Below are 25,614 nucleotides of genomic sequence, written 5' to 3'. Positions count from 1 at the left end.
ATTAGAAAGGGGCATTTCAACTATTTTATGATAACAAAATTCTTTCGTATATAATAATGACAATAAAATTTAAACGACTCAGCTACTAAGATAATTTACTTTTGAGTAAGGATAATTTACTTGCAACATTTAAAGCCACTAATCCATAATTAATTTCGAAACTAAGATTACATTGCCGTTTTCCTTTATGAAGGACAAAAACCTCCATTCTTTAATTTATAATATCAATTGCACAATAACAAGCAGGAAGCAAATGAAAAACAAAAAATAGGCCTAGAAAACTAGGCAAAGCCATTAATTTGAACTCTGAAGATGATCAAGTATCAATCTATTTTTATTTATTCCTTAGTCCTCTGTTTTCCCTTTTTGGCAGAGGAGGCCTTAGAAGCTCCTTTGCCCTTTGGAGCCTTGCCTCCCTTCTTCGCCTTGGAACCTCCTTTTCCTCCCCTACCCTGTCCACGTTTCCTAGCATCCTTCTTCATTCTTCGATCAACAAGGACTTTTCCTTTGCCAGTCTTTACTTGTACACCTTTCTTTGCAACTACATATTCCTTTTTAGGCCTCTTCGGAACAGCCTTTTTATAGAGTTGTTCAATTTGCTTCCTCTTCGAACGATCAGATATCTCTGTTTGATCTGATATGGCATTCGCCTTCTTCCGTACCTTCTCAAGCTTCTTCATTGCAGCACGCTTCTTTCGTGCTTTGGCCTCCGCCACCTTCTTTGCAGGCCGGGCATCAATTTCTTTAAATTGCGCTTTCATTGCAGCCATTTCCTCTTTCGAAATAGGCTTTACTGGTTGGCGGTGTTTCTTCTCTTCATCTAGAAACCACTTGGGCAATCCTTCGTCATCAAACATGTACTTGTTATATGCATCATCCAATATCTGATTTCGTTGTTTTTTTCTCACCAACTTCTTAGCATAAGCCAATATCTCAGCTTTGGCTTCGATATCTTCCTCCGACTCATCAGAGGATGAATCATCATCACTTGAATCAGTGGCAGGCGCAGGAACTATTTCAAAATCATCTGCTTTCTTGGATGATGCTTGAGGTTCAGGGTGATCCTCCACTGCAGGAGCTGCTGTTTTATTTTCTTTGACCTTTTTGGCAATGGATTTCTTCTCCTTAGGCTCATCATCTACATCCATTTCATCTTTACTCTCATCCTTCTCAAAGTCTCCTTCCTCTGCAGCTTCAGCAAAGACATCCTGACTAAACCACTTATTTGTTATCTCCTCTTGGGTGAGTTCAGCACCGTCATTAAGTGGCATCATCAATGGATTTGCTTCTTGCTCACCCTGATCTTCATCCGAATCATACATAGATTGAGCAATATCATCCTCACCGCCCTACACGGCCAAAAGGTCATGATCTACATGTTAAAGAATTCAATGGCTCTAAACAAAAAGAAGCATCATTCCATGTTTGTAAACAATAAAATAACACACATTTGACATAACAAGAATACATTCCTAAAGAGATTCAACAAGTACCTAGAGAACAGAATACAAAAAACAAACATGTTTATATTAGCAGCAAGCTTCAAAGTGCACCCTGAAGGTTTCTTTGGATGTAAGAAAGGGGCAAGGGAATAAATTAATGGATACTTGAAACAAAAGTGTGGATTATATAATGGTGTTCCCTCTGTCCTGGCGTTCAAATATGGAAGGATTTTCAATAATCAATTGTAATCTCAGTTCTCAATCTCGTAGTATATAAACCTCTAACATAGTGAACGTTTAAGTAAACAAAACCGTGAAAAAGGAAACAATGCGTACCTCCAAAAGTTCGGCGTCTGCATCATAGGATTTTTTAATTCGCTTCCGCTGCTTTGAACTTCCTTCCTTTCTGATGACAAACTTCTCATAAGCTTTATCCAACAAATCTTCCATTTGCTCATTGTATCTGATATCAGTATAACATTGATTAAAAATCAACACAGATTGTGAAGGAAAATTTCAAGAGTAAATGCTAACATAACAGAGTATGAGCAACCATCAAAAGAACCTGTCATTCACCTTTTACGCTCCTCATCAGAATCTTCCAAGTCACTGGATGAACGCCCTGGGATTTCATGGATATCTTCATTCTCACTATCTTCTACTTCACCCTCGTCACCTTCATACTCAGTGTTGTCAACAGCTACCAGATCTTTCTTACCCTAAAACCCCAAGAAAGAATGAACCCATTACAAAAATGTGAGAGGTGTCCTCAATCTCTTTTTTTACACTACGAAGGAAGGGATATATAGATTACAATATGCAGACATAAAAATAAATATGTAACTCTAAAAGTCTGCTTTCTGTACATGTGCCCATATAGAGTTGAAGGATTAGTAAAGTACTCCTTAAATGTTGCCCAACATTAGTAATCTGACACTATTCTAGATCTCCCGGTTACAAAGGAAAGGTATATATCAAGCAAACAACCTGTGCTTTTGGGGAGTTCTAAAGAGGAAAAGAAGGAGTTTAAAATGAAAAAACAGTTGATGCACTTCAACAGGTTATATCATTTTTCAAACCAAGAGAAATGAAAAAGATTAAAGCAAACCTTTATAGAGGCGAGAGAAAACAACTCCTGATCTACATAACCATCTTCAACTGCATCCATTTGCATCCCTGTTGCTTTTCGTGCCTTGTCCTGCAAGATTCAAATCATCAAAGCAGTGAATCAGCTTGATCTCATCTACTTGAAAAAGAAATTAACAGAAAAATAGAGCCTAAAATGTCATGATTGGATTAAAATCTGTTATGGAGCAGTGTGATTAATGAGTTTCTTTGTCAGACTAAACATCATCTATTATTTTGTAAAAAATCACATCATTATTCTGCAAATAAACATTAACCAGAGTGATCAATGGCAGAAAAGCAAAAATTCCACCATAAAAACACTCCGTTGTGGTCCAAGGCAGGCCTCCCATAAGGGGTAAAAAAACCACATCGTAGCATTATGGTGGTGCTATAATGGCTATTTAACATTGATATTAACAATGATGTTGCATAGATTCCAAAAGTTATTCATGTGCATATCCAATAACAACAAAATCAATGGAAGTTCAGAGCTAAAAACAAAACCTTGGCTCTTCTTTTAGCAAGAAGCTTCTTTGCATGTTTCTTCTTGCGGTCCATCACATTAGTCAGCTCCTCCATTTCATTGAGTAATATATCTTCTTCATCCACCTTCTGCTCAGTTTTTGTCTGTTCTTTAGTAGTAGGATCAGGCTTTTGAGTTGGTGAAAGAGCTTTTCTAATGTGAATCCTCCACCTACATGTGACAAATAACAACATCAAAACCCCACACATAAGCTCCTCCATTTCATTGAGTAATATTTCAAATCATGTAGTTACTTTAGAAGATGCTTGAAATCTTGCTTCCCCAAAACCCTTAAATCGTCGCAGAGAGATTTGACCTGCAAAAACAACCACATTAAAATTAAAATTCACAATACTGATTTTGTCTAAATCTCCACTGATTACAGAAAATGCATGATTGCATCTCACATATTCAAACAAAATACCTCTTCAGTTGTTTGCTCATGATCCTTGATTGGTAAATCAGCTGCATCAGTAAAGGTGATAGAAGTGACTGAACCAAGGATCTCCAGAGGAGAATCTGACCAAATGAAATTTGAAGCTGAAGACATCTTCCTTAAAGTAGTGTTTCCATCTTCATAACTGCAGTAGTGAAGAAGTTAGCAAACAAGTCTACAGTATGTACCAGACTATGTTTAGAGCACAAAACTAAAATTAAAAGGCGAGAACCTAGAGGGATGGCGAACAATAAGTATGCTATTTGTATATAAAATCAACTAAAGTAGCTAATAGACTGCCAAGTTTTTCACATTCCTAGTGTTCTCTGTTTATCAGGATGCCTTAAGAATCCTTCGAAAATAATTAGTTATGCCAGACCAAGCCTTGCAAAGAATTTAAAAAGGTAAATCACAAAAAAACAAACATATTAAAAGTCAAACCAAGCCTTGCAATGGAGTAGCTAATAAACTGCCAAGATTTTCACATTCCTAGTACTCTCTGTTTATCAGAATGTCTTAACAATCATTCAAAAATAATTTGTTATGCAAGACCAAGCCTTGAAATGAATTTAAAAAGGTAACTCACAAAAAAAGCAAACATATTAAAAGTCAAAACAAGCCTTGCAATGAAGCAGTAGTTACCCGTCACGATGCCTTTTCTGCTTAGTATCTCTAAGTACATCCACCACCTGCACAGATGATTCACCAATCACCAACAGATAAAACCAATCCTAACCAAAGAGGAACAAAAACAAAAATTGCCAACCCAGTATCCACAAAAAAAAAAACAGAATGATTACCTTAGGCTGCGGTTCCACAGACCCCTGAAAGAGATGCTTCACATCAAGAAGTCGCGGATCAATCTTGGCAGGAGCCTTGTACCTAAGCCCCAAAACATATATCTCAGCAGATTCAGATCGACTAGCCGCAGGTTTATCCACCTCAACCTTCTCAAACAACTGAGACAAAAAAAAATCAACAAACAAATCTCAACAACTCCACCAAACCGCCCAAAATCACAAGTACAACTGCTTTTCAATTATAAAAACCATCACATCACCTGCTTCAGGCAATAGACCACGGAGCTGTAATCTTGCGACCTGAAAATCTATCACGCAAAAAAGGAGCAATAAATAATAATTACAACAACAATAATTATAATGATCAGAATAAGAATAGGAAACAGATGAATGATTACTTTGGTGACAAAGATACCCTTGGGCGCTAAGAACTGAGTAGCTAATCTGACGGCATCGATGACGAGGGCATTCTGGCTCATGGCTTCCTGAGCCCAGGCGCCGCCGATATTGGGAGAGCCGTCGTGCAAAATGACGTCAAAGGCGCGGCATCCGTGCTGGCCCATGAGCTTCTTGATGCGGGACTTGCATTCTGTTTTGGTGATGTCTTCCTGGATGGCGATGGCACCGCGGATGGGCGCGATGGGTGCCAGGTCCACGCCGATGACGAGGTGGTCTACGGGGACGCGCTGCACAGCCACCTGCATCCAGCCTCCGGGGGCGGCGCAAAGGTCGAGGACGGAGCGTGCGGACTCGAGGAATTGGAACTTGGAATTGAGCTGGACCAGCTTCCATGATGCTCGAGACCTGTAACCATGCTCTTTCGCTAAGTGATAGTACTTGTCCAAACGGTGCTTCCCCTTCGCTTTCCCCATTGATGCACCGCACTGCAACTACGGGTTTTTGTTAGGGTTTTGGGACACGCAGTTGAAGAAGAAACACTCTTCCAATGTGTTATTAACCGTTATATCCGACCGAGTAAGCCTTGTTTTTTAATATTGGGCTGAATTTAAATGAAATGGCCCGGCACAATTTTTTGGCCCACTTAAATTTACTTAATCTAAATTTTGTGCTGGGCTGAAAATATCTTAGATGAATAAGTAATTTCTTTCTACACTCCCATAAATTCAATATGCACCCGAATGAGATAGTGAAAATGCCAAAGTGTCCTTAATGACATATGTGTTTTAAACCTACCTTTTTTTTCTCTTCTTATCCACTTTTTCTTCTTTCACTTGTTCCATACCCACTGATGGAACTCAATGTCATTTGTCAAGAATGCCTTGGTCACTCATTTTTTTGATGTGTTGGTTTTATGTTAGAGTTCATTTTTAAAAAAAAAAATCTCTAGTACTTTTAATTTCACTATGGATTAAGTTTCCACAATGCATAATCTGAAATTTATTTTTTTTAAAATTGTATACACTTTGAATTATACAATTCAAAAATTATTTCTAAATTTATAATTGCATTATGGATTGTAAAATAAAAAGTATTTTATTTTTTAAAATACATTACAGATTGGAATTCATTCTTATTTTAAAAAATAGTTAAAATAAGTTGTTCTTTTTTATGTGTATGGGACAATTATTCTGCAATATCATCTGCAAAAGTTTCATAAACTTATATTGTAATCCATATTAATTGCAACTAAGGATGGAGAAAAGGACCACATATGTTTGAAAATACCTAAATAAAATGTGAACCATACACATGTCAAATACATATAAGTCGATGTAGACTCACATTCATTCGTGACATGTTTACTTAGTAATGAGAATATCGTCATGTTTTGCTTTATTGATAAACACGTCAATACAACATTATATTTAATAGCAATCATAATCACGTATCTGGTATCGGTTATAGTCACTCATTTGTCTATACTATCCTGTAAATACACCAATGTTAGTATTAATAGGTGAAATAAGCAAATAACTTAATAACATTCAAATTACTTATCGTTCAACAATTTTACTAAATTATAATGAGTCCAAAAGACATTTGTAACAACCTATGAAAACTTATTACACATGCTTCGATTAATATAATTGTGACATTAATAATATCATTAGTTGTTGTATTTTAGTTTTAGATCTTCTATATGATCTTCTACATATTTGACATTGTACACTTGATTTATTGTGGTAACATTGTCCTCACTACTCTCATTTAGAGTAAGTAAAAAAAATCGATTTCACTAAACTTTTAATAATGTTAATGACCAAGAAATACTCATTAGATTTTAATTTATCAGACATAAGGGTGACCAAGTAATTTATCAGTTAATTCATGACTTTGACTGTCACATATCACCTTCAACGTCCATTATTCTCCATTGTGAACTGATTTACCCCATAATGTAAAAGGGCAATCACATGCTTTTGTATCAATTATAATGATCAGTAAATTGTTGTTATGTTTCATATACTTATCAGTCCTTTTAGAACTTAACAACACACATATATTTATTTCTTGTTATATGTTTTTCGTATCAGACTTCAAAATAACAATTACAAAACCAAGTCAAAATGTTATCATACGCACCCATTCAAGTAAGTCATCCTACATACTAAATACATATGCAAAAATAATACAACATAAGTATATGCCTTGTGTCACACTTCTTACAAATAATATACATATTTAGTTAACTCACCTCCTCAAACAAATTGATCTTTTGTTGGCACAAACTCCACAATGTCATACTCATACATGCTAGACAACTTATCCACTTCATATGTTATTTTGCTCCAAAATTGAGATCTCATTTCTATATTCAACAAAGTAATAGAAAGAGTGATTACAAACTAATGTAATACTTGATATTGTATTGCAATTAAACAACATAAATATTGACTTTGAAAAATAACTTACAATAAATTGCACAACTTAAACTTCTTAAATATATAATCCAAAATACAAAATTTTATTTTAAGATTATTGGATTGTAGAATTCAAAACACAAATTTGTTTTGTGGATTGTGTTCTAAAATTTACAATCCAAAAGTAAAATTTGTATTCTAAAATGCAAATACAAAATTTTGACTTTCAAATTGTACATTATGAAACACAATAAAAAAACAAATGTATTTCACTGCATAATTTGAAAATAAAATTGACTTCTAAATTGTACAATATAAAATAACATTTTCATTTCCTTATTTGGACAATCCAAAACTAAAAGTAAATTATTTAACATTCCGGATTATGTATTCAAGATATATGTGGACAAAATTATATAGAAGTTAAATTGAAAATCGTAAAAGGAGGGAGGGGTTCCAATTGTAATCCATAAACGATTTGGATTTTTATTTTACAGAAATGTTAAACTAAAGTAGATGATAAAGTGGCGAAGAGACATGGAAATAAAGGTATCATTTCAAAAATTGTCTAAACAAGATATAACTTATTTGTAAGACGTAGAACCTGTTGATATGGTTTTCAATCCACTACGGCTACCTTCACGAATGTAGGACAAATATTTGACTTCACTAGTCTTAAACAACTTATTGGAGTTAGGCTTTCTTTTCACACTATTACCATTCGAAAATTAATGAATGCTCTCCACTGCAATTTAATTCCACAAAAGGTAAATATGAAAGTTTTAAATTTATAAAGATACATATGAATTTAATTTATAAAGATGCATATTAAAGTAGGTTTGTTTAAATATCTGAGTACTTCCCAGATCAACTCTCTTAACAAATTAATAATAATGATTATTTCAAATTATAATAAATTATTTAATGTCTAAATTATTGTAAAAGATATTTCAAAAGAACACTCAAGTTTGGATCAAAGCTTTGGTTTTTATTTCAAGATTAAATAAATTCATACATACATAATTAGCGTTTATTCAAACATAAAAATACGTAAACCATCTCATCACCAAAATTCAAAGTTAACCTAATTCTTCAATATTCTCGATAAGCTTTTGATAAAGAGAGGCCATACAAAGCATCACAATAAAATAAGAGCAAGAGAAACCTTTTGTGCTAATTTAACAATAATGGATCTATTAAAATGTTAATTTTTCGATGAGCAATGTTAGACAGTTTCAAAAGCTGCAAAAAATGATAAAAGTAAAAGCCCGGCCGTAGCCATAAATAGAATTTACTTTTGAATGGAAAGAAAAAAAATACACGGGTAGAGATATTGTCAAACTGCCAGTTCATCTTACAACCTTATAAGACGCATGAACAAAAAAGGCAAATAGTTTTTCCTTGAACAGGAAAAAAATGAGTGCTATACGAAGTTTGTCTTCAAATCATGGTCTGCAGCATCGCAATACAATCTAGATTTGCGATGAAATCTAAAACTGAATCAAATACTAATGTATATCCACATTGACGTTCAAAGCCTGCATTAGGATGTCTTCTGAGTGGAACACAGATAATATTTCTGTAACTGCATATTGGCATCCGTCATACTCTGACTACAAATTCCTTCAAATAAAAGGGAAAAATCTACCCTGGATGTCCACAAAACCTAACTATGAGATTTGCATTTTTCAAGTCACAACAAAACCAAGCTTCAGTCTGCACGACTGCCACTGCTACTTGCAGAGGATCTTTTGCCAGTATATTTCTACAACACATTAAAACAAAATACATTACTATCATTCAGGTCAATGATACAGACAAAGTAAATGTTGCCTGTACTGGACAAAATGTACAAAACAAATTACAGGGGCGAAAAGTAAATTGATGAGAGCCAATTTAAGAGTAAGGTTACCTGCTTCCCAATGTTGAATGGTATGTATTTGTATTTGATCATGTGTGCAATTTGGCGCCTCATAGTAAGGACAAACAGGACAACCCAATAACAGAGTAATATTGGCCAAAACACAGGAACATCAAACACAGAAAAGAAAGTCATCACAAATGCTACGCAGAAAGCCTTTGTGAAAGAATACCTACAGCCAACAACATCTCAAATCAATATCCTCATCCATAAATGGTGATTTCTTTGAACTGTTTCCAACAGACACAGGTAGGCTTTTAGCATGATAATATCTTACTTGTTAAACAAAAATAAAGGGATGAGCATAAATAGCACCAGCCTCTCTCTCGAGAAAGAATAATTAAACAAATCAACTCACGCGCATCATACTCATCTATGAAGTTATTCCAGTTATATAATATCAGTCAACAACATTGACACAGGTTTTGCTCCATATAACTCATTTTTCAAAAGGAGCAAGGGGATGTTCACATATTTTGTTAAGCAATAATACTTTCCTAATACTATGTTGTCATTTGGATTTTTAAAACTAAGTCTTCAGGAAGTGTGAAATTTGTCAGGACAAATAGTTATCTATTTCAAATTTAAAAACATTTAAGTGATTATTGAGACAAATATTTCGGAACTAATTAAAGAAACATAATTCCAGAGAATTTTGTTTGAAAACTTGAAAGATAAACCAACACAATAAGATTAAGGTTGACAAACCAACCCAGCCAAATAGTATGATGCATCATGCAACAGATATGTTCAAAAGTTTTCCATATGACTGATCAAACCAGGAAAATAAGTAAGACATGAAAGATAAGCAACAGTTTGTTCAATAGAGAATAATATAAATAGAAAATTCATTTTTCATGTACCATTTCAAAAGATAAAATATTGTTTCCCATACAATTATCAGCTTCTTTATGCAATGCCAATGACTAAAATCTTGCAGCAAAATGTCTGGCAATTAACCGATATTGAATAATTAAATGCAGTCGACGCTGGGCACAACTAGTTAATTTTTTTGCATTTCCCAAACACATAGTTATTTTCTGCGATAACAACAATGTTTTCTGGTAAGGCAAATGGAAAGATTAGAGAAACATTTTCCTCATAGCTATCACCTCTGTAAAACTTACATTACCTCTATAAAGGTAAGTGCCACATGAAATACAGAAATGACTCGGAGTCATATTCAAATAAACGAAATGACAGATGAACATTACAAAAGTTACAAGTCAAATATTCACCGATAAAAAAGACTGAGTATGAACAAGAGACATTGAAGCAACTATTAACATGAAACTCACATTGAATCCAAGTTTTCTTTAAAGAGATTGCTTCAAAATTATTAAAGCAGGTTTCAGGGGGCAAACGACAATGTTCATATTTTTTTCATGAAAATGTTAGTACTAAACCACCCACACAACAAAATTCCTAAATTACCAGAACTTAAACTCAGGCAGTCGGCGAATGAACGGTTTGAACTCGTCAGAACCTTTAGTCGGCAGCAAAGGTCCATCAGAGGGCTCCAGCTCAGGATCGACCAACGGTGACAGAAACCCAATCAACAGATTCAGCAGATAGATTCCCAATCCATAAGACACAATGTAAAATCCCTGGACATAAAAAACCCGCAAAACAAAGATCGACACAATAACCAAACTCCCAATCCATCTATAAGTAGCGTGCGGCGTGGATTTATCCAGATAATATTGAAATAGCTTCGAAAATTCCTGCCACCATTGGTTCACGGGTGCAGCAGCCGAGGCACTGCTGCCTCCAGTTCCTTCCATTCAACTCACAATCTGCAAAACAAAAAACCACACACGACGCTTACAACCAACCAATTCGCTCCAAATCCGACGAATATAAGCATAAAATAGATCCACACACCATTGCACACACAGACATACGCAAATTAAACGACAATAAAATTACATGCATAACGATAAACGTGTAGCTTATAAATCATATGCTCACATTCTAATAATGGTAAGGTTCAGTTTACATAGATTCCGATTAGAAAAGTTGAAGGAGAGAAAAGAAGCGTGGTTTTCATGGTGCGAATCAAGATCTACGGTATTTGCAGAATCTGAAAACCCTAAAATTTTGGAGAATGGAAATGGAAACTGCGAAAAGAGAATTGAAATACGGAGAAAGAATGAGAGGAAGGGAAATGCATCGAAGAAGAGGAGCTGACCTGCGAGGACAATTTGGACCTCGAAAACGAATCGAAGAAGAGAGGATTGAATTGATGGATGACGAAACCCGAGAGTTGCAGATCTACAACGCGATGCGAATTTGGACCTGTAGTTTTAGTTTTTTCTATTTTCTTAATTATTTTTTTTTCTCCCAGTGTTGTTTATAGACTTCTATAAATATATATATATATATATATATATATATATATTGTGACGAAAATGGTTAGCCGAATCTTAAACTGCATATAATATGGTTTTATTTTAGTTTATTTTTTGTCCGAAACGAAGGGTCGTTTCGTTGCTATTGGTCTGTGATGGGTCATAGAGAAAGGTGCTGGGGAGGTTAGCATTCTTGAACTACGTGCAACGTGATGTGTTGTTTGTTTGTTTAACTTAAGCTTTGTTTTTAATGAAGGAGGGTGGAAAAGTAAGAAAAAAAATAAAAAGATATAAATTTGATTGTGTACTAATTAATATGAGAGAAAGTGAAAATTAGATTATTAGATTGGAAAGGAAAGTGAAAAAAAAAGTTTATAATAAATTTGATTTATATTAATAAATTTAAAAATAATTTAATTAAGAAGTTTTATTATTTTAATATTTTTATTTTGGTAAACTTTTTAAAAAAAATACTTAAAAGGCGTAGAAATGAAATGGTGGGGGTATTTATTTTGTGTGGAACATTTATATTTGTGTCATTAATTTGAAAGATGGTGGAAGTGATGAATCCAATAAATGAAAGACATCGATATTCGGGTGGCCTTGGCCATGTGATTCGGCTTTTACCATTTTTTTACCTTACTCGTGACATGTTTCTTACTGTGGGTAGTTGGGTAGGTTTTAACACACTATTATAATGTTTTTTTTTTAATTTCTTATTTATATTTAAAATACATCAGTTATGTGGTGTGAATTTTGAATTTTGTGGGAATATTTAACACGCTGTAATTTTCTTGATTTATTATTAAAATGGGTAAATGTTTTTTAATTATGTAGATTGGTAAGGTGTACTAAGCTTAAGCTGATATAATTTTATTTCAAATCTTAGTAAGATGTATGATTTTAGTAAGAAATTGTTACAAATTTAAATGATTTTGATTGACTTAGGGTAAAGTCGGTCATAATTCATATCACTTAAATTTGCACAATGAAATCATGTTAATCATAAATGATTTTACTTAAAAATAATATATATTTTAAGTGAAATTATATAAAGTATTAACGATTTTGGTTGTTCACTTTGAATTAAAGTCATGCAACCATCATATAACTTTAGATGAACGAAATTAAGATTGAAATTGTGCAAGCTTTACACGATTTCAATTGTTTTGAATTAGTTGAAATTGTGTTTGCTTTGAGTGAATTCTGATTAATATTTGTATTTCATGTGTGTTTAAATTAATTAAAAATTAAGTGTGAAAAATAATGATTTTATAAAAAAAAGTAAATTAATTTAGTAATAACATATTATATGGAGTTAATTTTAAAGAAATTGAAAATTATTAAAATAAATTATATTAAATGTATGGAAATTGATTGAATTTGTTTTGGTTGTTTAGGGTGTTTACTTCTTATGATGGTCAAAAAATATGGAACTTATAATCTTGAAAATGGAACATAAGAGAGCAATAAGAGAAAGTTATGAATAAGAATTGAAATTAAAATTAAACTTCAATATTATTACAAGAGGGAAATTATTTATTTATGAGATGATGTGTCACAAAAAGGTTTTTTTTCGTTGTCTGTTAGGTATTATTTTATCGTTATGCATTATAGATGGGAAAAAATGTGAAATTGCAGTGTTGTCATCATTTTTATGTGGACCATTCAGGCCTTATGATAGCATTGTTAGACAATAATAATGCATGTGGAAGGATGAATGTGGAAGTTTTTAACATATTTGGTTGACAAAAGAAAACATCCAAATGACTTGTAAAATTGTATGTTAGTGAAACCCACTTTAACGAAGATTGGAAAGGCATAGGATGATGATAGTCCATGAACATGTTGAGCAATGGTTGTCGAAGATTGGAGTGGTTGTATTTACCAAATAAATTGTCATAAAATTTATGACCATGAGAGAAAGACCTAACATGTTGATATGAAGATTGGAGTTGAGGTTGTTAACTCTCCAGTGGCATATCATGTTGTCAATGAAGAATGGAAATTACAAGAGAAGTACAAATACATGCTCAAATGTGTTATTATTTGAGCTTACATCGTCATCGAAAGTTTGTTGTGGTAGTTATATGTAGCAAATGATGTGGTTAATGTACCATGTATGTGGTGGTGTCACACAAATGGACATTACCATTAAATTGAACACCTTTAAGTAGACAAATGTGTTGAGCATTCCATGGCGTTATCCACCTTTTGTGGTATTGTGACTAATACCTCTTTATTGCTTTAGGAGGATGCACGTGACCACATGTAGTAAGTTATATCACGATTAAAGGGTTAAGCAGAGAAATTAGAAATGTAGGTCCATGCATGGGTTTTGGGGAAAGTAAATGTGTTGTAATATTTATACACTTTTCAAGTGGAAAACCAAATCCAATGATAATCTTTTTTGTAGTTATTGGTGAAAAAAATGGAGACAAGCACTTAATGCATTCCATGCCCAACACTAAAGTTGTAACATGCAACCACTAATGTTGTCTTGGTTGAAGTATAGGTCTTGATCTATACTTGAACCTAAACTATAATTGGAGATGTTATCTAAATAACTTAATAATAACAAATACATAAAATTCATTCGAGCCATTGATGTGTCTCACATGAGTAAACTCCCAATGAGGATAAGATATTATCAAGGGTGACAATGGAGGGTGGGTTGTGCAGGCCAACTTGGAACCCTTTAGAAAAAATGCGGGACAAACAAACTATTTTGGCATGCTAACTTGTTTAGGCTTGTATCGCATAACTCACAACCTGTGCAAGCCATGTGCGGGACAGGGCGAGCCAACCCGCTAACCGCGTAATAAACAAGAAATATTTTTTTTAACACCCCATCAAATTTCTTCGTGCACTTCCAGAAATCGAAGTCCATAAACCAAAACAGTTGTTTTATTTTATGAAAGGTAAAATAGTTGTTTCAAAAAAGTTATTCTTCTAAATTTCCATTTTTGAAATTCACTTTTATAGTATGAAAATTAAATACCGAAATTGACGAGATGCACAGATAAATTTGATGGAATACATAAAGAAATATCTTAATAAATATATAATTTTTTCTTATATACGTAGTCCAAGGTCAACTCATCTTACACTTTTATAAAGTAACTAATAGAGTCTAACCTATATTGTCACCTCTTGTATTAAGCGACGTTATCTTTAAATTGTTAAAATTATTGTTCAATGAGAAAATGCTTTTATTGTATTTTCTTTTATAATATGACTCCATAAATCAAATCGGTAACAAATTCTCCATCAATGTATTAAATTATGTAAATTAATGGTATGTATTAAATTCTATAAATTGATGGTGAATCTTGACACATAAAAATGAATATGTTTAAGATTTATGGAAAAATAGTAAATATATATATTAGGATTATCAGTTTCAACCCAATATATATTAGAATATTAGGATTATTTATAACACAACTTCTAATTAGGTATAACCTCCTAATAACTATCCAATAATACCCTTTCAATTTTCATTCTTGATAATGAGTTCATCATTAATGACATTCATTCTTTAAATGAAACTTGTAATAATGAGGGAAATTATTTAAAACTACCGCTCATAACTTGTATGCTAATATTTTTTAAAGTTTTTCAGATTTTATATTTTATTCATCATTTTCATAAATTACAAATGTACATTTATCATTTTCATTTTGATAATTTTATATTTTATTAACATTGAAAATTGTCAAAAAACAATTATTTTTTTAATTTAAATACTATAATTCGATACTCTAACTAAATTTGGAAGTATTTAGAACGTTCTCATATTTAGTACAGTATTCATATGGAAAAAATTATGAACAATTTTCGATAGGTAAGTACTATGTTACTTAATTTCAAGTATTTTTTTTTAAAATATTTATTGAATTTGGATTTAGTTTTCACTTATTTTTTGTAGGATCGTGACAATGAAGTTATAATTATAATTTTGCACGACCTAAATAATCCAGAGGCTAAATTATGACTTGATTGTTCCTTTGAAAATAATATAAATGTACCCTTTTCATTCATACAAGCAATTAAGAGACATAATTATTCCGGAGGAGTTTAATTGCGTAGAGGAAAATAAATAAATAAATAAAAGAATATAGCTTAATGATTTTGGATGAAAATAAAGGAGGAAATGATAGAAGAGAAGTGATTATTGTAAAAAACGAGTTTCGTAGAAGAAAAGGAAATGTAATGTAAAAATACAAAAATAAACTCATGACCTAATTGTATATGGACGTTTCCTTTCAGCACTTCCTTATTTATGTACTTTTATAATTTTTTTTATTTCAAAATTACTTTTCCATAAAATATGTTAAATTTAAAATATAAAAATATATTTTAAATGGTACAATTTGGAAGATATTTTTTGGATTTGAAAATGCATATTAAATTTTACCATTTAAAACACAACATTATATTTTGAATTAAAAAGTTTAAAAAGTATTTTCAAATTCATAAAATATTTTCCTAAATTTATAATTTTGTATTATGGATTGTAAAGTTTAAAAATTATTTTCAAATTCTATAATTTAAAAATATTAAATTGGACTTTTAGTAAAAAATGTAGAGGAGTGGGAAGAAGATACGAAGGTGCAGGAAGAAAAGTATGTCAGTGACTGAATATTCAATACTTGTCACTAAAATCGAGGGTATTCCTTCCTGCACCCCCTCAATTTTCTGAAAAAATTATTTTACTTTTTTTTAAACGATTTTCAGATTATCTTTTCTGAAAACTTTCAGAACATCCCTTTTCAGAATTTATAAAATTGTAATGCATTACGGAAAATGTTTTTTTAGAAAGAAACAGAATTTTCAGAAACCATATTTTTAAGAAGATTTTTGGAATGTGTTTTTTGAAATAATTTTTTGAAATTATATTTAAAAAAACTTTTTAAAATAAGAACTAGATAAATTATTTTGATTATTTTACTTATTTGATGGGGTGTAGGAAGAATTTTGATAAGATGAAAAAAAACACCTAAAATCGATTATGGTTATTTCTTTATCAGTTATAAATGACTTAAATGCCATTACATTCATCAAACACTGATGATGCACCCTAAGTTTGATTTTGTTCCACTCCTAATTATTTCAATTAAATAAAAAATAATACTTTTATTTGTTATACAAAGAACAAATTTACTTTTTTATTTTTTATCCCATTTCCTCGTAAACCTTCAAAAGCACAAGAATATTGCACCATGCGTACAAATTAAAGAATTATTATTTATTTTTAAGTGAAAAAGGTACACTAAATATGCTTTACACACGTGACAGACATGAAAATGACACCTGTAGAATTATGTCACCACAACAACTTACGTTACGGAATCTTGGTACAAAGGAATTATCACAACATTACTTAAATAACATTATTATAAAACTTGGATAAGATGCAACAAATAAAAATGTATAACAATATGGTTTTGTTCAAAATAAAATAAAATAGTTTAGAATTTTATTTTTTTATATTGCCAGAAAAAGATAAATAGTTTTTTGTTTGTTTATTCAAATAAAGTAAAAGAAGACATAATAATAACTAATAAAGTCTTTGTAACGTACAAAAAATAAATAAAGTGAAGGGTTAGATTAGTGTTTGATTACATACTAGTATCATTACTGCTTCAACGTTGGGCAAAGCATTTTTATTTATTTATTATTAATAATAAATTAAAATAATTCATATAATAAAATAAATTCAATGATAAAAATAAGCATTTAAATGTAAGCGTTTGTATTGTATATTCTACATGTAGAAGTGACCTGGCCAACTTTTGTAATTAGCTTAAAATAAAAATATAATATTAAAGAAATTTCTCAAAAGACAACATAAATACACTTGTTATTTTCTAATGAGAACATTTTAAAATTCTTTAGAGACAAGGGTAAAAAAAGTATCATTTATGTGAATACACAAATAACAACAAAAACACTTAATATAATCTTAAAAACTAAGATTGTGTAATTAGAACTCAATGTATTCAAATGTAAAATTGCTTCAGTACTTAGTTTATAGAATAATTAATTATCACACTACAACATTTTAAAAAAAAGTTATAAGTTGTTCATTTATCAACCAAACATTTAAACAACTATGCTTAATCATTAGAAATTACATTAGAAAATAAAATATATATTTAGAAACTATATAGGTATATTGAGAGAGAAATTTCTTAGTATTATAACTCTGCCAGCCTCTTAAGAAAATTTTCCCTAAAATTCATTTAACCCAAAAATATATGCCAATAATGCTTCTTAATTTTGTTTTTGAGTCCAAGTTTCCATTTTACGCCTACTTGACGTCACTCAACAATTTTTTTTTCAAACTAAACAATATAATTATGAATTATACTTTGTAAAATAAGTTAAATAAAAACTAAATCTACTATTTACATTTACATTTAAGTAAAACCAATAAAAGGATATCACAAGAAGGAAAATGGATAATGTAGAATAACCTTGTGGAAGTGAGTTTTTTTTTTGTTTAGTTTCAAATTTGTTAGAAGAGACCTCGAAATATTGTAGAAGAGACTGAATCTGCTCTAAGGATGATGCACACAACATTGTCCTCAGATGCATCAGATGCGCTCAAACTTGGTGCCACCACAATCAATAACCTTTTTCTGCTCTCTTTTCCTCCTTCATTCTGCTCTGGTTTGGTTTCTCTTCTACATTATAAATGCACGTCTCCATTTTGCTTCTAAAAGCACAAATTCAGGTTCTCTCTTCTATACCTCTCTCTAGATTACAATTTTATTTGATTATTTTCCTTTTTTGATATTTATGGTATCCTAAGTTTTTTAGAAATTTCTATTATATCATGAAGAACTTACGTCTTCACATGAACAATAATCAACGTCTCAGACAATTATTTTTGTTTGTCTTTTTAACTACTATTACTGAATTCGTAATTCATAATTCCTAATTAATTATTATTTTATACATTTTATAGTTATTAAAGCTATATGTACCGGTATGGTCGACCGATATCATGACGTGTCTCGATCTTCTTGTCCGAGACACGCGCTAACACGACTCTATCTGCATGGCCGATCGAGACATGATGCATCGGTCGGCCGACCGACACGTATAACCATTAACGCTCAAACCAATGTTAGTGAAACTAAACCATCATTAAGGATTAGGTAATGCAACCCTAAGTGCGATTCTTTCCACTGATCAAGCCCAATGAGGTAAGCCCATTAAAATAATATAAATAACACACATTCCAAAGAACAAATTACGTCATTTATTACTGTGCACCTACTCGAATACTGATCACCCGCTTTACTGACTTGAGTGTCGGAGTGCATTCCGCATGTACCCCACTCGGTGTTCACCTGAGACCGAGAGCCGAAGGAAGAGCACGAAGACGAGAATGACTCCAGCAAAACACCCAACAACCAAAACAATTAATTAAGAACTAAAACAATTACCAAATATATATATATATATATATATTATTTTTCTTAAAGAATATGAAGATAAGTTGCGTACATTAAATGTGTGTGGACATGTATTCATTTTTTTTTACAATACTAACTAATTTTCACAAATTTACTAATCTCTCTGTGGGTCAAGAATAAGTTAATGTTTTTTTTTTACGAAAAATGTTAATCTGTGGTTATTTACAGTTAGGATAACAAAATTATAAATTATGAATTTATGTAAGTCATCGAACTCCTACACTTGATGGATTATTATGATTTCGTATATTACTATCTACAATATAACGGTGGGAATAGCTTTACACCACATTGTTGGGAGGAAAAACTGTCCATAATATAATAGTTACGTTATGGATATATTACTTTTATGTTTCAAAAAGTTAGATTTATGTTTATTCAGTTAACATTTTTTAGAGTTGTAACAATACGTAATCAATTTATTTTGAAGTATCAAAATAACAAAACTAGAATAATGGTGTAAGTATTAATTAAAAGAAAGTTACGACAGAGATACTAAAACATTGTTGGAGTAAATGATACGCAAAGCTGAAACATTCCTGCTAGTTGAAGTTGTTGTGTAGATAGGGACCAAAAAGATGAACATGTTTTATGAGTAGATATTTTGCTTAGGTATTTTTATTTTCTTTATTTAGCTTTTTAGAAAAAGGTTGATTCAGATCCTTTCAGCATTATTTTATGAATTGGCGCGCAGTTTAAAAGTGGTCACATTAATTACGCGTAATTCGAAACATAGGAGAAGAGAAAAGGAACGAGCCAATTGGAAGAAAGGAAAAGTGCAGAATGGTGGGTCCCACTCTTCGACACCGATTCGTGTGGCTCAGGAGCCCAAACAAATCAACGCCAATCTAATCCTTCCCAACTACACTGCATCAAAACATCAACGCTCACATTTCTCCCATACACATGGGACCCACCTACCACCAACATCTGACCGTTCATTTAATGTACTCCTACATTTTTCCTTCTTCACTTTTTTTTCTTCTTTCTCGTTATTTATTTCCTTTCTATGCTTCTCAACTCCATCGTTCTCTTCTCAATTGTGCTCTTTCGCGTTTCCGAGTTTTGAAGGTACCTTCTTGTTTAAGCGGTTTTTCAAGTAATTTATCAGTTGAATTTGTTGTGAAGTTCCGCAGAAATTCAGTTCACTGCCTTTTCAGGTTTGTTTTTGTTGAATTCAGTTAAACTGGAATTGTTTCGATTTTTGATTTGACGCTAAAAGATGCTGCTACTAACACTTATTTGGTTATGCGGTGGTGATTTCCGTGTCTGGATGGTCAGAGTGTGATTTTGCTTTCTTCGTGTGGTGGTGTTGAGTTCTGAATCTTTGCGATCTAGTTTTGTTCGTTTTTCTGTTGCTGCATGCGATGGATTTTAGTTGTTGATGGTTTATGGTTTTTGAAACATTTGTGCACAGGTGAAATTGGTGGTGTGTTGTGTAAAGAAATCTATCAATCATGATGCCCGATGATACTGCTGCAGAATCATGTCATGATGGTGAGAGGGTTGGAGATCAAGCAATGAATAGGAACCGGTCGGCGTGGATGACTCATTGGATGAAATCAAGTTATAAGTCAGCATCCCTTGCTTGCAATCGTTTGGGGGTAGATTGTGAGCTGAAAGAAGACAAAGAAGACAGCGGTGCTGAGCAGCATGGTTTGCTTGGTGGGATAGATAGTTCTGTGCACGCTGGACCAGTTGGAGAAGCAGTTAGGGCCACAAGTGTTTCCTTCAACAGTGAGGCAGACAATGAGAAAGCGAAGAAGGCATGCTGTGATTCCAAATCATTTCCTACACTGAAATTTACTGGAAAGTTGGATAGAAAATTGCCTCTGCAGAGGGAACAGCAAGACGGGGAAGATGGGAAATCTGAAGCTGAACCCTGCTCTGGAGATGGCAATGTTTCTCTTAACAGAGATGGAGCTTCCGGAGCTGGCTTATCATCAATACCTGCACTTGTTCCTCTGAACATACAAACCGTAGTAAAAGAGTGTCAAGTGTTGTCTCAAGAAGTTTTACCGACAGCTCTGCTGATGAAATCACCGTGGGATGTTGAACAGAAGAACCTCACGGTTTCAACATCACTATGGGATGATTTTGTAAAATCAGCTTCTGACGCAGTGCCAAATGGACGTAGCAAAGGGAAAACAGTGATGCCCCAGTTCACGCATGAACCATTTGAAATATGTCAATCCAGCTACAATTTAGCATCTAGAGGGCGATTCGCAAGTACCAAATATCATACCTTTTCGTCTCTTTTAATCAGCGAGAAGAAAATGAGCAGCCTCTTAGATCCTCAAAGATCTTTTTTTTCAAGATGGATGGAAGGTGGTAGTACTCGTTTACCGCATGATTCCGTGGCTGGTAGCGGTGATAGATTATATTTTATTGGTGGTAGTAAGCAACATGAGATTGAAAAATATGTTTCTAATCCAAATATTACGTGTCAGACTGAATCCTCTGAGTCACCTAAACTACAAAAGTTGTGTGGACCAAACTCTATGGTAGAGCAAATGCCATGTTCTATTCATGATGTGGGCTCTATGAAGATATACACCAGTATAGATTCAGTTGAAGAATCGTCTAGAGGTCATCCCAAAATTTCCCAGACAACTCACCATATTCTAATGTCAAAAAACACTGATGTTACCTTCTCTGACAGAGGTCAGTTCTTTAGAGAGCCAATAGCACCTATCAAATTCAAAGGAAACGCTTTCAATGAGATCCTTGATTTCTCTCCACCCACGAGTGACCATGCTTTGGGGGCTCTGAAGCTGGAAGGTATAGGAAGCTCCATAAAGAGTGGAGGAAAGGAAAATGTCCATGATTTCAAATATCCAACATGCCTGAAGAATGAGTCATCTGCTGAAACAGATACTATGGACATCGATGCTTTACATAAGAATGGTGTTCCTGGTATGTATGCACTCTTGAAGGATATACCATATGCTAGACTTGAGGCTTCAATTAATTTTCAGTTATTCTTATTTTGATTAACTGAATAGATAATGTTAATTTTAAATTTTTTTCAGTTAACTTTACTCGTAGTATTAGTTTTTGGAGGAAGATGTTGTGTGCTATTTGGTGACTTTCTTGCTTTACAGCTGATGTTTCTTCCTGTTGTCTTTTACAGGTGATGTTTCACTCCAAACAAATAAGGTAATGTTTCTCAATTATAATTTTGAAATTCTTGATACAATGACATCAAGTTTTCAATCTTAACTTTCTTTCTCAAGCATTTGGATGATTTTAACGGGACATGATTTTGACACTTTTTTTTCATGATTTAAATTTTGGGGTATATTTTGATGAACTTACGCATAAATGCTTATAGAAGAGAAAAAAAGGAAGATTTTTTTTTAAAGATAAAATTAACTTGTGTGTAAATTAATTTATAGATATTCCTATATTAACTTCTCTAAAAGTTAATTTTTAATTTATGCCTATAAGCTAAGTTTAAGGACTTATGTATCAAGGACTAGCTTTTGGTTATGATGAATGCTGAACAGTGTCATACAGAGAAGAAGCTACTTTGAGTGGCACAGTTCCTTCAAATCTAAACTTTGAATATACACATGCACTAATATATATATCTTCAATCGCATTTGTAGTTGGTTTTTAAATTTAATGACCTCGCGCCTTGTAAAATTTGATACTATATTAAACTTTGAGAGGCTAATTAGGTAGGAGTTGTCGAATTTTGCATTTTGTAGTGCTCCAAGGATAGTCAAAACTCACTCACGTCTAAAGTTGCAACAATTTCTTCCAGAGAGAAAACCCTGGCAAAATCGATGAATACAGCTATACCAGACATAAACCAAGAGCCTTATGAGCTTCCTACTGAGGAGGATCCAGTGGTTGATAGGGAGACTAGCACATCAAGAACCCTCAGCCTTGAATTGGATCACTTTCTTTCTCATGCAGATCAACATGTAAGGTCTAATTCTGGCAATAGTTCTTTGGGATCAGATCCTAGCAGCAGATGGGTCAAACGACTCAAGTTGTGCAGATTGGGCTCTGCTCATGGGACTGAGAGCATAAGAATTGGAGAAGCTTTCTCGCATGAAAAAGTTAATATATTTGGCAAAATTACGAAAGATAGCAAAATCCGTTTGGAACCGAAAACGATACATCATGCTGAAGGACAGATAATACCGCATATACCTGTAACAGTATCAACAAATGGCAAGTGCACTTTAACTGAAGCGAAGAAAACTGTAGAAATTACCCTTTCACATCCCTGGATTCAGAGATGGAGCCATAATCGTGCCGCGTCTTCCCAAAAGAGGCATGAATTAGGGGAGCTTCGTGAACAAAAGTCTTCAAATGCTGTGCTACAAGAGTCTCAAAACAAACAGTTTCCGAGCATTGCTGCCATGGCTCTGATGGGAAAGGCAATGAATAGTTTGAATTCATCCGAGCTTATGAAAAAGGGATCAGTGATAGTTTGGAACATGTAGGGGTTTTGAAATCATTGGCCATTTTTTATATAAATTTCTTATGAAGTTTATGGTGGGCGATTCTCAGCATTAGTCTAAGAATACATGATATGGCATTATAGCTCCTTACTTCTGTACTCGAAGTCTTGGAGAAGTTAGAAATGCCGGGGGCCATGTGTAGCCACAATATTGTTGAATAGTTGCTCATCTTACTTTCATATTCACCTCAGATTTGGCTTAGTCAAAACAGATTATAAGCGATGCATGCATCTGAAGTAGTTATGTATCAGAGCATGCATTTTTTTTTGTATGAATAAACTTACTATGCAATAACTCAGGATGGGAGAAATGTCTCAAGAGGGGTTGAATCTTGTCTTACCACCAAAGTCATACTTTCGACTTAAGCATATATCGTGGTGAAGGAGTTCATATATGATTGTGCACCTTTTGGGTTGAATTTTTCATTCCTGAACAAAAGCTTCTCAATGCAATGATGTTGTGCTACTTTTTAAGTTAGAAGTTTTTATTTTTTTACCAGAAAAGTTAGAAGTATTTACGATTACAAGAAGATGCATGATTCTCGAGGTCCCAAAGCATGTCGAATTCTTTATAGAAGAATTAAGCAAGGAAGATTGAAGAGGAAGTACCCTTAAAATGTTTTCAAAATAGGGATTCACAGAGAAATAGTCAAAAATACTATTTAGTCATTAGTGGTTGTTAAACACTTGGACGGAAGAGGAGGAACTCTACAGGACTAATAATACAAAAAAGCTACTCCTAACTCCTAAGATTGAAATTCTTCAGTTAACTCGGTAATGTGAATGTTTTTTAAAATCTTATTTACTTGTATTTGGATATGAAAATATGTGAGAATATTTTGTGATTAGTATATATTAATATTGTCGTTTATGTAAAGTGGTAAGTAATTTTTACTCTTTTTATTAAAAACATGTTACATAACGTCGTCATGCTTTCTAATAGCTCCTACATCATCCTCTACTAGATCGTGGTCTTTATCATCATTGATGCATGTGTTTACACTACTATTAATGTAGGTGAAGATAATAATCTCTTGTTATCTTACATATTTCAATCACCCAATAAAAATTGAATGAAACATGAACAACTCATCTAGAAAATATATGCACTTCTTAAAAGGTTTAAGTTTGATTATAATTTATAATTTTTTTACACTACTATTAAGGTTTAATTTTTTTATAGAGTTAAATTATAATTTAAGTTTGAAGGCTTTTTGTAAGATAAAAAGTTTCACAGTATGATTATATCATACTTAAACTATTGTTTTTTGTTAAAAAAAAAAATTAAACTCTTCACAAACAAGTTTTAGAAGAAAGTTTGCTTGGTTGGTGTGGACCAGCCGATTGGAACAGAGTGGCTTTTAGCATGATTTAATTTACTATGGTGTTGGAAGGACCAAGCAAAGGATAGAAAGACATAAAGCAACGGAAAGAAACAGTGGGAACATTCGTTTACAGAATCTGAGAGGAATTTGGTCTAAAAGATAGAAAAAGTCATTCATACGCTATTCAAAATAAATGGCATTTGCATTTGTCTTTTTCGTACAATCTACTATCTGCATCCCTACAATGTCTCCACAAACAAGATAATCTAAGATAGAGCGCGACAACACAGGCTAGCCAATGAATGAATCATACAAGAATCATAATTGTCTTTCGAGTATCCATTTTTTAAAATAACAAAAATTGCTAAGGATAATCAACATGCCATGTGAACTTGTTTATGCTCACTGTTGAATTAGTGAGTGATCGATAAATTGATGCAAGAATCAATGTACACCCCCTTCTGATAATTGCCTTTTTGGTTTGTAGTGAAGGTGTTTTTTCTGACAAGTGACGGCACATTTTCCTAGACACTAATTTACTCATTTTCTGTTGAAAAATTAGAGATAAAAACATTTTATAACAAATCTCACCTTATGAGTCGGTATGTGTTTTATAAGGTTGAATTGTGTTTAAAGTCCATTGTTTAAGATGATATTAGAGTTATTTAAAGTCTATTCCAACAAGAGTTTGTTGGGTTTACCAGTAAACTACACTGTTATAACAAGTACTTGCTTAAATTTACAATAATTATGAGCTATAGTTTAAAATCTGTTGATCAACGTGCAAAGGAAAAGAAGTGAACGATGTATGAAGCCCTCAAATTCTCTTGTACCCCATTAGTTCATCACTATCCCAAGTAATAGTCATAATACTTCAATGATACTAAAGGAGAAAACAG

The 25,614-nt window shown here is 32.7% G+C and overlaps 3 protein-coding genes across 4 annotated transcripts; 1 reads left to right on the top strand and 2 right to left on the bottom strand.

Moving 5' to 3' along the window:
- Positions 1-184: 184 nt before the first annotated feature.
- LOC137828219 (FtsJ-like methyltransferase family protein) lies at positions 185-5,289 on the bottom strand. Its single transcript, XM_068634701.2, has 11 exons — positions 4,728-5,289; positions 4,590-4,637; positions 4,330-4,488; positions 4,172-4,218; positions 3,518-3,674; positions 3,348-3,409; positions 3,075-3,264; positions 2,551-2,640; positions 2,019-2,161; positions 1,779-1,905; positions 185-1,349 (listed from the first exon to the last, which is right to left on the bottom strand). The coding sequence occupies exons 1-11, from the start codon at positions 5,199-5,201 to the stop codon at positions 339-341; spliced, it is 2,508 nt and encodes an 835-aa protein (XP_068490802.1). The 5' UTR covers positions 5,202-5,289; the 3' UTR covers positions 185-338.
- A 3,117-nt stretch (positions 5,290-8,406) lies between these two features.
- On the bottom strand, positions 8,407-11,457 carry LOC137828229 (protein RER1B). The gene is made up of 4 exons (XM_068634712.2): positions 11,264-11,457; positions 10,507-10,868; positions 9,064-9,244; positions 8,407-8,916 (listed from the first exon to the last, which is right to left on the bottom strand). The coding sequence occupies exons 2-4, from the start codon at positions 10,854-10,856 to the stop codon at positions 8,863-8,865; spliced, it is 585 nt and encodes a 194-aa protein (XP_068490813.1). The 5' UTR covers positions 10,857-10,868; positions 11,264-11,457; the 3' UTR covers positions 8,407-8,862.
- An 8,320-nt stretch (positions 11,458-19,777) lies between these two features.
- Positions 19,778-23,709, top strand: LOC137822117 (F-box family protein). 2 transcript variants are annotated; one of them, XM_068627019.2, is made up of 4 exons: positions 19,778-19,984; positions 20,331-21,829; positions 22,047-22,072; positions 22,627-23,709. In XM_068627019.2, the coding sequence occupies exons 2-4, from the start codon at positions 20,371-20,373 to the stop codon at positions 23,371-23,373; spliced, it is 2,232 nt and encodes a 743-aa protein (XP_068483120.1). In that variant the 5' UTR covers positions 19,778-19,984; positions 20,331-20,370; the 3' UTR covers positions 23,374-23,709. The 2 variants fall into 2 exon arrangements, with proteins under 2 accessions (XP_068483120.1, XP_090153635.1); XM_090297509.1 differs by having other exon boundaries at positions 19,887-19,984; positions 22,683-23,709.
- The last annotated feature ends 1,905 nt before the right edge of the window (positions 23,710-25,614 follow it).

This window comes from Phaseolus vulgaris, chromosome 11 (assembly GCF_051622355.1).
Source record: "Phaseolus vulgaris cultivar YP4 chromosome 11, ASM5162235v1, whole genome shotgun sequence".
In the NCBI taxonomy this organism is placed as follows: domain Eukaryota; kingdom Viridiplantae; phylum Streptophyta; class Magnoliopsida; order Fabales; family Fabaceae; genus Phaseolus; species Phaseolus vulgaris.
Note: the sequence above shows the minus strand (reverse complement) of the source record. Positions and strands in the feature narration are given on the sequence as shown.

Coding starts and splice junctions, on each gene's coding strand:
- LOC137828219 (XM_068634701.2), bottom strand. CDS start 5,201: ATGGGGAAAGCGAAGGGGAAGCACCGTTTGGACAAGTACTATCACTTA. Junction 4,489..4,589: donor TGGTCTATTGCCTGAAGCAG/GTGATGTGATGG, acceptor TTTTTGTCTCAG/TTGTTTGAGAAGGTTGAGGT. Junction 2,162..2,550: donor TTTCTCTCGCCTCTATAAAG/GTTTGCTTTAAT, acceptor TTGGGGTTTTAG/GGTAAGAAAGATCTGGTAGC.
- LOC137828229 (XM_068634712.2), bottom strand. CDS start 10,856: ATGGAAGGAACTGGAGGCAGCAGTGCCTCGGCTGCTGCACCCGTGAAC. Junction 9,245..10,506: donor CTGCCTGAGTTTAAGTTCTG/GTAATTTAGGAA, acceptor TGTTGGCTGTAG/GTATTCTTTCACAAAGGCTT. Junction 8,917..9,063: donor CATTCAACATTGGGAAGCAG/GTAACCTTACTC, acceptor AATGTGTTGTAG/AAATATACTGGCAAAAGATC.
- LOC137822117 (XM_068627019.2), top strand. CDS start 20,371: ATGATGCCCGATGATACTGCTGCAGAATCATGTCATGATGGTGAGAGG. Junction 21,830..22,046: donor ACATAAGAATGGTGTTCCTG/GTATGTATGCAC, acceptor TGTCTTTTACAG/GTGATGTTTCACTCCAAACA. Junction 22,073..22,626: donor TTTCACTCCAAACAAATAAG/GTAATGTTTCTC, acceptor TGCATTTTGTAG/TGCTCCAAGGATAGTCAAAA.